We start from the raw sequence: 12,175 nt of genomic DNA on the forward strand, positions 1-12,175 counted from the left end.
ATAGGCTCGTTCTTACTAGAGCACGTACGCACATGCGCACTCTTCAAAAACTGCACTTTAAATCTCTTGACAAACTAAAAGACGTAAATGGCATTTGTATACAGTATATTCAAAATAAAAGATATAGATTGCACTGAATGTCAGCTTGCTTATTTGTCTCAAGATATGGATTTATTAAGTCCACTTGTCATGCAAACAAGAAACTATGCTTCTAACCACAGGTCGAGAGCTGTTGTTCCAACCTGTTGTTTGCGAATGTTCGTTGGAACTATGGTTTTGGGAAACACAGACTCATTGTATCATGCTGATAACGATGGGACTTGCGACCATAGATGGCTAACGATGCTTTTGGGAAACGCACCCCTGGTTAGGACACAATGAGTCAGGTAAATTTCCCAAACAACTAAATTCAGGACTGTTATTAGCAGTGTAACCTCAGACAGTAAACGTCCACAGACAGTTCAAGGACCATTTGATGCACACCGCACTCCAAAACTGCAAGAGTAACCTGAAATCATCCTTTCCAGTAGATCTGAGGTTTTCAAACTTTTTGATGGCGAGGCCATCAATGGCAATATGATGATATCCTATTGAGGACTCCCTTACCTAAAATATAAAGCCACAATCCTTAATTTATTATCCTAAATTAATTTAATATAATTTATTGTACTAAAACCAAAATAAATTCAATTTGTATTTGATCTTTCAAATAAAAAAAAAGAATAAAATATTTGTTAGTAATCTCAAATTAAGTTGCACTCGCATACGATTTCAAGATCTGTTGCTACTTCCATTTCATCGCAACTTTTATTTAAAGACAAGCATTTTAAGCCTCTGTCTTGTTTTTGTAGCCTTTTTGTGTGTTTCCTATTCTGTTTCAACGAAGTGAGTAGAGCTACTAGAACTCTGAATTAGCTCAAGTTTCCAAGGTTCTTTCTGTTTGAGTCTAAAAGGCATATTTAAGACTTTAGTTTGAGACATTTATTAGAAAATAAACAAGATATCATTGACCACACCTGTATATTCTGCTTAGTTTAAAGCTAGTCCCAGACTAAAATGCATTGTGCTGTTTTAGCTGTAAGCAACTTGCACTAGCATATCTTAAACTATGTCAGTGCCATTGTTTTGTCTCAAGATGCAAACCAGTATTGCTTTTTTTCTATGGCACATTTATAAAATCTACTTAAACATCCTAATTGAACTAAGGCCTAATCCTGGCTTAATATAAGCCCTATCTGTGAAACCAGGCCTACATGTTGGTCAGATAGTCTCTTCCTAAGTGGGTGGTTGTGAAGCGACCTATGAGAAGAGTTTTCCCTAATATGACAGATAGAGTATCAGTAAACACTGGCACATTTATATCCATGGTTATCTAGCAGTTCCTCAGGTTTCTATGGATCATGTGCCACAAGAGTGAGACTAAATGGGGCAGGATGCCTAACTAAACCTAATTCAATGTAGTCTGAGACCAGGAAGACGCCTCACACGCTGATAGGAGCAGACAGAAGCCACAGAGACTTCTACCATTTTTACTGTACCCTGCACTCTTCTTTAAAAGCTTGACAGTGTTATCAGAGGCTTATGTTAACATGCGCTCACTGAGATGGTGGAGGGGTGCGTTATTTGAGTGATTTGTATATACCTCAAACTTCACTATGCTGTTTTCTCCTCTAATCGTCCCCGTCAAATTACATTCAAGCACCAGGCATGCATTTGTCATCTCATTATATTATCCGTGCACTCATGGCAACCTTGGAGTCTGGCTCATTATTCTGGATCTACCCACACACTTGATGAAGCCTGTGCAGATCCATAACAACAATGTATTAGCACTTGATTTCTGCTGTTGCTGTTTACACCTGAAGTGCTTGTAAACATCCAGCCACATATTCTGCATTTTATGACTATTTTCTTGTTAGTTTATAGTTGTTTTTAATTATTTTTTTTAAATCATGTGCTGCCATGTCCTGTTGTGTATGGGGAAACGCCAAAAGCAGGACGAATCAGTGCAAATCGATTAACCCAAACAGAACGTACAGTGCAGAGCGTGATGTGAGCACCTCGAGCATGTGTATTCTTGTGTGGCTCAATGGATTGTGCCGCCCGGAACAATCTGAACACCGCTGTGCGAACCAGTTTGCAGTGCTGTGTGACCCATTTCAATTCGGCACGATCTCTGTTATGAAAGCCTATGCTGGGAACCTCAAATTACTTTACTTATTGAAACCACATCAAGCGTGTTGAGGAAAACGGTTACATTTACACTACCATTCTTAGGTTTGGGACCAGTACGATTTTTTTGTTCTTTCTAAAATTAACACTTTTATTAAGCTAGGATACATTAAATGGATCAAAAGTAACTGAAAAGCACAATTTAAAAGCATTTAAATTATTGTATTATAACATTTTATAATGTTTCAAAATCTGTCCTTTTAAACTATCCATTAATCAAAGAAAAATTATGGTTTCCACAAATAAATTTAAGCAGCTACTGTTTTCAACATTGATGATAAGAAATAGCATAGCATATCAGCATAATGATTTCTGAAGGATCATGAAACATTCAGCTTTGCCATCACAGAGATAAATTACATTTCTTTTTAAATTATTACTGTTTTTACTGATCAAATAACTACAGCCTTGATGAGCATAAGAAACTTATTTTAAAAAATCTAATGTAATAGTGTATGTAGTTCTATTCAAGCTATATTGTACATTTAATTTCTGAATGAGGTAGGCTAATTTTTTATAACAAACACCATGATTTGTTTTATAATTCTAGTTTACCATGTTTATATGGTCTCATGAAACATCCTGTCAAATATGGGTTTCTTTGAGACAATTAATATTGGCAATTGCACTTGGGGTATTTATATTAGTAATCAGTACTATTATTGGTTTTAGTAGTGTGTTTCTGGTAGTCAGAGCAGCTGGAAATGACGTGTCCTCTTATGTGTAACTGTAGGGCTCTCGTCTCTCTCCAGTGTTCTGTCTCACCAACTCATACTGACTGATCTCGACATTTCTTATTTCCACCTTTCCATACAAATCCTTCATGCAAGGTGAATTGTATTGTCACTAACACACAATAAAAACAATTAATCTTAAAATTGTCATAATTTACTCCCCCCTCATGATGTTACATATCCACATGACTTTGGTTTTTCTGTGGAGCACAAAAGGGGAATTTTTGAAGAATATCCTGATTGAACATTTATAATAAAAGTGAATGTGGATGGGTGCTATTGAGCTCCAAACAGACACAAAAAGTACCATAAAAATGGTCCATCTGATTTGTGTGCTTTAGTCCATGTTTTCTGAAGCCAATCAACATTGTTTAATGAACCAGATTGAAATTTAATTTATACATTGAAAGCTCTCAAATCATTAGATGTTCATCAGTTTCATCAGGTTTGACTTCAGTGACATCAAACAACATTAGTTCTCAACCTTCACTGACATGAAAGTATTCCTTTAAAATTAACTTCACATCCAGTCATTTTCTAATAAAATATATCTTGTGTATGATGCATACAATCCTGTACCCTTTAATTGTAATGCATTTCAAGTGCATTTAAAATGCATAATGCAAACATTTTAATACAGTAAAAAAGTTACACATAATAAAGACATAATTTTAGTTTGAAATACAAGTTCACAAAAGAGGGAAAACACGAAACAAAAATAAACGAGGAAAATCCACACACTGTTTAACTATAAACAATAAGACATGTTGCGATCAATAAAGATCTTTGTCATAAAAAAAAAAAAAAGTTTGTTTCCTGGTTTAAATGGATGATGATAGATGGTTGATGAAATTTCAGTGTGGTTTTAGACTTTTGGTCTGGTGATTTTTTTTTTTTTTTTTTTTTTTTTTTTTTTTTTTGTCATGTGAAAAATGTTGAAGTGTTTTGATGTCTAGAATGGCTGATATTAATAACTCACTACTTAATAACAGAAAGACAGTAACCAGTAGGGATTTGGCGCTCGCCTCTTCCTCTGCCATCTCCATGGTAACAGCACATGGCTGGAGACACAAGTAAAAAGCACAGGAATGATTAAAGATAAAGAGCATGTCCTTCTGTTGCTGCACATGCTCTCACACATATTGGGTCCACACCATTACAGTTCAGTTCAGAGGAAAAACAATGAGCTCTCACACACGCACACACTCGCTAATCATGGCACATTGTGCCAAAGGGCTCTTTGTTGCAGAGCTTTTCTCTGCCAAGCACTGATATTAGCACCATTTCTGCCTCATAATTCACACAGGACTGGAAATGCTAAACGAGCATGTGCTAGTTTTCTTTTGTTCTAAATGTAATGCTGCTGGTTGTTTTGAAGTGGGGTTTTTTTGTGCTATAAATGCAAGACTAAAAGAAGATTTTGTTTGGTTGACTCTCATGAACCCTCTCAAGAACATGTCTGAATCATAAAAGAAATTATATTTGATAAATAGGCCTGTACACTACCATTCAAAAGTTTGTGGGCAGTAATTTTTTAGGAAATCAATTACTTTTTTTTTATTCCAGATGCATTAAATTGATTAAAAAGTGATATTTAAAACATTTATTTGAAATAGAAATCTTTTGTAACATTATAGATGCTGTTCAGTTGACTTTATATTCATGAAAGTACTTTAGGAAATTGGATTAGAACAAGATGTTCCATCAAAAATGTTGTTGAAAAGTGATTTTCTGTGTAGGAATGCATTCAATCAGCCTGTCTGTTTCCTTGAGCCACTATTTCTAGACAGTCTTACAATCTAGAGCTTAGTCTATTTTTAACTTGCATGATTTGAAACAAGAAAAGAGTAAATCAAAGACTGAAAACAATGACAATCTGTACATTTAATAGACGTAATTTAGTGTCATGAAAGGGTGTGTTTGCTTATGGTTTCTCTGTTGTAGTTATTTGAATCTAACCACAATGTAGTCACTTAAGGGGAGACACTACAGGCTAAAACAGTGTTTTTTCATGCATCTGTCAATTTTGAGATTTTGGGCTTTTCATTAAATGTTTTTTTTTTTCAGACTAGTAGACAGAAAACATCCAAAATACACTTTTAACTGTGTCTTTTAGAGCACTTTATCGATTTGCATCTGTGGATTTCAATTGCAGTCTATATCTTTAAAGGCCATTTTCTCAAATTGAGTTTTTCCTCCTACATTGAGCCAGAAATCTCCACTTCAGTAACACTTACATACACCAAACTTTAGTTTTATTCTTATCTATATTCTGAAGGTTTTTACAAAGGGGTTTGCTCTCATATAATTTTCCTGATTTGATACAACATTTTATTCCTAAAAAAGTGGTGAATATTTAATTATTTTTGGCTGTTGTCAGTATTCTCTGATTTGTGGAGTGATAAATAGAGATCCCGTCTGTAAAAACCTTAGGCTCTAATATATCAAATAAATGAAACAATAATTTTTAACCTGGCTTCATCCAAAGTTCAGATTTGTGTTCTAGAAATGTATGCAAATTAGTGCATATTTAATTAGACAGCACCTCATTTGCATATTTAAACATAACATTTCAGAAAACTTGTAATACAAAAAATGTTTGCTGTTATTAATGTAATCAATCAACTGGTGAAGTATGGTGATATTTCTTAGTGTTTTTTTTGTTTGTTTTCTATTCACCTGGGGGTGTCTCGCCCTAAGAAGGAATGTCAGTAGAAATACAAAGGCCTTCTTCAAGCTTGAGCCCAAGCTTGAAGTAGGCCTTTGATGTTTTTATTTTAATTGCTGAAATCTAAAGAGAAGTTTTGCTGATGTATAATAGTGAATACAATTCAGTGACAGCAAAAAAATATTTAAAAAATCCTGAAATGACCTGAAGTTTATTTATACAGTATTGTCTCATTGTTAACTTTCTCTGCCAGCGTTTTTGATAATTTTCACAACAGTTTCATGGCCCCCAGAATATTTTATGAATATCTGAACATGCAATATATCAAAAGAACAGAGCCTCTGCTTAAAACAAACAAACAAAAAAAACCTTTTTATTCTAGCTTTATACCTTCTTTTTTATCAACACTTGAATGTGGGTAAGTTTTTATTAAAAGTGCAACATTCAAAGCAAAAATATTTGAGCAAGCAACATTTTTAGCAAAAAGCTTAGAAAATCACGTACAACGTGTATAAGCAACGGTTTTATGGCTTGTTTCTGCTTTTTTTTTTTGGTCTGTTTTAATCTGTGATTCGCTGCTCTTTCAGAAACTGAATTGTTTACTATCCATTGACAAGGCTGTTGAGAAACTGTTGCAGGAGAACAACATCTTCTGTTATTCTAACAAGTGTCCCAAAATGGTGAAATATCAGCCATTTAATCAATCTGTCACTATTACAAGCCTTTCTCTGCCCTTCTTTAAGCACTTAAAGGTGCAGTAAACCGAGCACCACAACACACTTGTAGTCAATCAGCAGTAGGGGGCGTGTCTACTTATGATGGGGGAGGAGAGAGAGTGAGATATGAAAAACTGTAGAAAGAGAGATGGCTGAAAGACATTACAAAAGAGAAAAGGTCAGAGGAATATCACTGGAAAAAGAAGGGTTTTTATCAGGCAAGAGCTTTAGGATCCGTGTTAATATTAGCGCTGGAGGGACCAGGCCTGAAATCGGATGATGAGGTTATGTTGTTTCTGCTCTATACGTGAGGAACATTGGTTTTGCTATGTTTCACAGAATCAAGATATGCTGTTGTTGTAATGTTAGCTATAGTAACAGGACAGTTTTGAGTGCTATTGTTTGTCTGAAGCTGAAGTGCTGCTGGCGACTAACAACCAACACTTGTATGTGTACTGTATGTTCATTTTTGTTCTTCCTTGTTATTTGTTTGACATCTTATCTTTTTTTCGCAAAGCAATATTTTCCTTCGCTTCAGCTTTGATAAAGAGACATTCACTCTTGCATTGCGTGTTTGTGCATTTTGGGGGCGGAGCAATGAAAGGAAGTGTGTTTGTTTGGGTTGATTGATTTCAAATATCAACAGTGTTTCTCAGAAATCACTTACTGCACCTTTAATTTTCATTATATTGCAGTTGAACAAATCAGTTTCTCAGAGAACAGCTGTGGTAATATAGCAACCCTCTTACATTAGTCACAAATGACCTATAAATAATGTAACACCGCAGGAAAAAGACATCTCTTCTCAATGCTTAAGGGTGGAAATAACCAGCTGAGAAATATTGAGCATAAAGACCATTAATTAACGCAGTCATATAGTTAAATCACACAAAATGTATTTCCTTTCTGTGTAGGTGTATTATATCCTTTTAAAGATTCTCAAATTTGCAGTGTTATTAAAAATCTTTGTAGCAGTCAGTTCCAGGAGACTTTGTACTTGTTATCATAGTTTCTTCTGAAAGAAATGCTAAGCACTGTTCTCAAACTTTTTCTTTCTTCCACAGAATGAGAAAACGCTTGGGCATTCTGCAAGCAGGTCCAGCAACATTTCAAAGGTATGAAAATCCATTTCCATCTCTTCTACTGAGTCTGAGCGAGTGGCTTGGCTTTCTAGGGGGTCTGCACCTGCTATCTAAAAATACTTTTTTCATTTTCCTCAAACTTTGTTCTGTCAGGATTTCTAAGCATTTCATACAGAAATATATTTATTTGCCTGATGCAAAGGAGATAGGAAGGACATTTTGTCTGACCTAGAAGCAAGAAAAAAGTGCAGCAGACAATAACAAAATCTCAAGAGCTCATTTTATGCTTATGTAGACTCTTTCACTGTGGTTATTTTTCAGGTCGAGGAAGCTTTGTACTTTATTATCCAATCTTGAATTCCCATTTTCACCTGTTTATCTGTCTGATACTTAATGAATACCATGTGCCGTAGGCTTAAAACTTTCTATGCAACTATGCAAATGAGACCTGAATGCTTGCAGGTCCTCATTCCCATTGTGTATTTTAATACGAGTTCTTGCGTTGTTGTAATAAACCTCTGTACTAAATGGGGCAATAGTTGCCCTTAAATGTCTGTGCCACTTAACTGGATGTGTTATGCAGGTAGCCAAGTATAAACATGTTGACAGTTTAACTAACTCCCACTTGCTCAGCAAGATTCTCCTCAAATCTTTGCCCTATAATATGACCGTAGTTGATCTGAAATGGAAGACTAGAATGTTTATGGTAATGCACTACAATAGCCTTTGCACCCATGTTGAGAATATAGTGCGTACTTGCATTGTCACATTTCAGAAAGCGTCATTAGGTAGCTAGAAGTGTCCCTGGCCTGCACTTATATACTTGTGTAGAGTATTTCCACTCTAATGAAAAAACAATGCCACTTTTGGTCTTATTTCTTAGTTTATATATTAAAATTTGCCTGTTACATGTTCTTGCATTGCAAAATGAACTGCATTTGGACACATTTTAAAATACATTGATGAGTGTAATCATCCAGTTTATATTGCTAGCATTCATGTATTTGTGTTTTTTTATCTAGTTATGTAACAGTGTTCCATTTGGCGTTTATTTCTTTTAATATAAAATAACTTTGGAGTTGGATTCCGACTAAAAACGCGAACAGATTTGCTCTCACCCTATTCAAATAAACCCTACCCCACATTGGTATTGATTTGACTATTTATAGACAGGACTCACTGTGTTAGTGAGTGAGTTCATGTTGGAAACATATCTGTCAGGCATTTTCACTCTAACATGGTTCTCTTCCTCTTAGTGGAGATTTACTGCACTTCTGCGTAACATTGAGCCTCTTAACAGATAAACCCTTCACATGAACTAATAGATGTCAGGGTCACCTGTTCTGAAAAACGCTCCACTGGTGTAGCTCAAGACATTCAGCTACTGAGGACTTTGGGTTCAGGCTCAAGCCTTGAGCGCTTATAGGCTGTTTTCACATTTGGGTTGAATGCATGGTTCAAACTTACGACACAGTAAAAAGACGTTTGAAATACCTCGAAATACCAGAATATCAGTTAGCAAACCTCCTGATGCCACCCACTCTACTTGGTGTAGATGAAAATGTGCTACTTTTTTTATTTTTTTGTTTATTTTTTCTTCTCTTCAGAATAGCCTCAGAGCCACACCTACCTATTACATAATCGAAATGACGTCCCACCAGTTAGGGAAAAGTTTGTCTTCATTTACTTTTAAAACCTCATGTACTGTAGCATATGTTCAATTGACTGTTTTGCACCCAGGAGCATCAGGATGATCTGCATTCATCCCCAGCGGAAAGAAACGTTTCATCATTCCAGAGCTCATTTGTTTCCGACAGGATTAATAACATAAGAGGTCCCATTACAGTTGTTATCATTTCAGTGTCCGACACGCACTCATGCTGCATGACAAGGTTTTGACTGCTGAGAAACCCAAAGGGTCCTAATAGGGGTCCATGGGGTGTTCCTGTCAGCTCTGCCATTTCAGCCGCACATTAAGCAATCAAACAAAACAACACACTCAACTGATCCATGTGAGTGTTATTATTATCCAGAATCTTCCTGGTTGAGTTAATCTCCCCAGCCTTAAAGGAATAATTCACCCAAATATGAAATACCTTTTTTATTATTCATGTTGTTCTAATCTCATATGACTGACAAAGATGATCTTTTTTAAATGCATTTTTTGCAAATCAATGGGGTTCAATCATTTTACGTAGATACTACATTTAAAATATCTTTTGTGTTTTACAACACAAAATCAAACAGGTTTGGAACAACATGAGGGTGACTAAATGATAAGTTACATTTTTATTGAAACTAGATGTTTCTAGAATCACTAGATGAAACTGGTGGGGTTTTTTTTCAATCTTAAAATAAAATGAAATGCAGAGAACTTGGCAAACTTCACACTGTAAAAAAATACATGATCAATAAGTTATGACAACATGTGTTTTACATTGCTTTAAACTTTAAAACTTTAGAAGTTAAGCAATTTTCAACTTTTTTTTTTTTATAAGTCGTACAACATTCAACTTTAATGTAATTTAAGTTGAAATAACATAAACATCCAAGTTCATTGTACTCAAAAAATTTAAGGCAGCAACTTTTTATTAATTTTTTTTTTTTTTTAACATTGCTCAGCAACACTAGCTCAAACAATGGTGTGGGTTTGGGGCAGGAATATCTGTCTGTCTGACATATAGCAGGCAGGAGGACTGTGTAGGTAAAATATACCTAGTTTAAGTACGTTTTTAAAGGAGGGTAGAACATCTGTTGTGAATCCCTCTGCCTCATCACATCAAGTGTCACATGCAAGGGATTGACAGACCTTTTTTATGGCAGCATCTGCGTTCATTTCCATAATCATTCTGTAGACATGTGCCTCAAATTGTGCAGATGATATTGTACAAACAATTAGTTGCAGAGTTGCTTCCAGAAAATTGGTTCGGGTTGAACAGTCTGGAAACAAAACCTTGCTTATTTAAAGGCTTTTTTATTTAGTGCTGATTATCATTCTGTTTCTGTACGCAACTTTTTCCTTATTTCCTTTTGATTGCTTTTTAGGTTCAATCCAAAAGATCACAAGAAACTCAAATCCACCTTTGAAACTTTTTTACTAACTGCGTCACACTGGGTTTTTTTATAATTTATGCAATAATGCTATCAACGAAAAACCTACTGTGTGTAATTATTTATTTCCTCATTCACATTAACAGTCCATGAACTGACCTTTATTGCCAGAGTTACAGAGTTATCAAGTTAATAATATAATCTTCCGTTTCACAAGTTCATTCACTTCATTTTATACCAGTGGTTCTCAACCAGGAGGCCTTTATTCTTATCCAGATCATCTGGAACAACTGGAAAAGTAATTGGATTTTTGAATATTGTGAACAAAGGGGGACACTGGAGTCTAAAAGGTTGAGAAGCACCGGTTTTTTTTTTTTTTTAAAGACTGATAATGACTTGTAGGCATCTACTGTAGGTGGATAATGGGAAACAGTAGGTGCTCAGTATATGTAAAATATAAGTGAGCAATTTAGTGATATCTTACGGCTTAGGGCCAGGAGACCATGAAAATGGGCTGAAATCTATTTTGTACATTGACATTTTCACATTTGGCAGATACAATTTAACAGTATGAACATTTTGTGGTTTTGTTTGTAATTAAACTGTTCAGTTTGTGTATTAACCTTAGTTGTCAGCTGAGGGAAGATTTTGGAGCGTGTAATCTTGGCCCAAGTTGCTAGGTCACTGTGCTCTGTGTGTGTGTGATGAATGGAGCCATGGAGAGAGGACAACTCCCAGAATAACACTCGTCACTGGGAGCTATTTAGCCCTCCAGAGGCGGATGGCACACGCAGACTTTACAGTAGCTTTGTGGAGAGAGAAAGAGATCAGAAGGTCTTATGAAGGCTTGCTGTGCAAGGCATGGGCTTTACTCTCCCTCTCTTGTTATGTATCCTCATTCTTTCTCCTTTCTGTTCTCTGATAACAGAATTGAAGTCACAAACATTTATTTTGAAGTTTGGGTGATGGTCCTTTCAGAAAGCCTTGACTCTTATGCTCATTAATGCTGCATTTATTTGATTAAAACGTAAAAACAGTAATATTGTGAAATATTATTACAATTTTAAAGTGCCTTCTATTTGAATATATTATTAAATGTAATTTATTCCTGTGTTTGTAAAGCTGAATTTTCATCATCATTACTCCAGTGTCACATGATCTTTCAGAAATCCTTCTAATATGTTTTTTTGCTGCTCATGAAACATTTCTTACTATTATCAATGTCGAAAACAGCCGTGCTGTTATTTTTGTTACCGTGATATGTTTTTTGTTTCTGTATTCTTTGTTAAATGCAAAGTTTAGAATTAAAATATTATATAACAATGTTTGTCATTTTTGGTCAATTTAATGCATCCTAGCCGAATAAAACTTAATTTCTTTAAAATTTAAAAGCAAAACCTACTGATCTCAAACCTTTTGAACAGTATTATACTTTCTCTTATATCAGCTTAATGTGCAATAAGTATTTTACAAATTCATAGTAAGCCAATCGTAGGATGATTCCTATGAAAGGTGTTAACATTGTGCAATGTTGGGCTATCAAAACATTGCTCTGTTTGTTTTGAGCATCCTAACTAGTCCATCATACTAACTTTGGCATTCTTATTTGAGTCTGGTGGAAGTTAGTACACTGACAAAAATTGATCTCAGCATCTGAAGGCTCGAACACATTATATACCAATAATGTTCTCT

At 35.2% G+C, this 12,175-nt stretch overlaps 1 protein-coding gene across 8 annotated transcripts in view; it reads left to right on the plus strand.

Annotated features, from left to right (window-relative positions):
• marchf8 (membrane-associated ring finger (C3HC4) 8) overlaps positions 1–12,175 on the plus strand; it is a 97,727-nt gene that overhangs the window by 65,432 nt on the left and 20,120 nt on the right. For all 8 annotated transcript variants that reach the window (XM_079854800.1, XM_079854807.1, XM_079854803.1 and 5 more), the window contains one exon: positions 7,415–7,465. In XM_079854800.1, the coding sequence (XP_079710926.1) occupies positions 7,415–7,465 (51 nt within the window). The remainder of the gene's footprint in view (positions 1–7,414; positions 7,466–12,175) is intronic.

Source organism: Squalius cephalus, assembly GCF_949319135.1.
Source record: "Squalius cephalus genome assembly, chromosome: 21".
Taxonomy (NCBI): Eukaryota; Metazoa; Chordata; class Actinopteri; order Cypriniformes; family Leuciscidae; genus Squalius; species Squalius cephalus.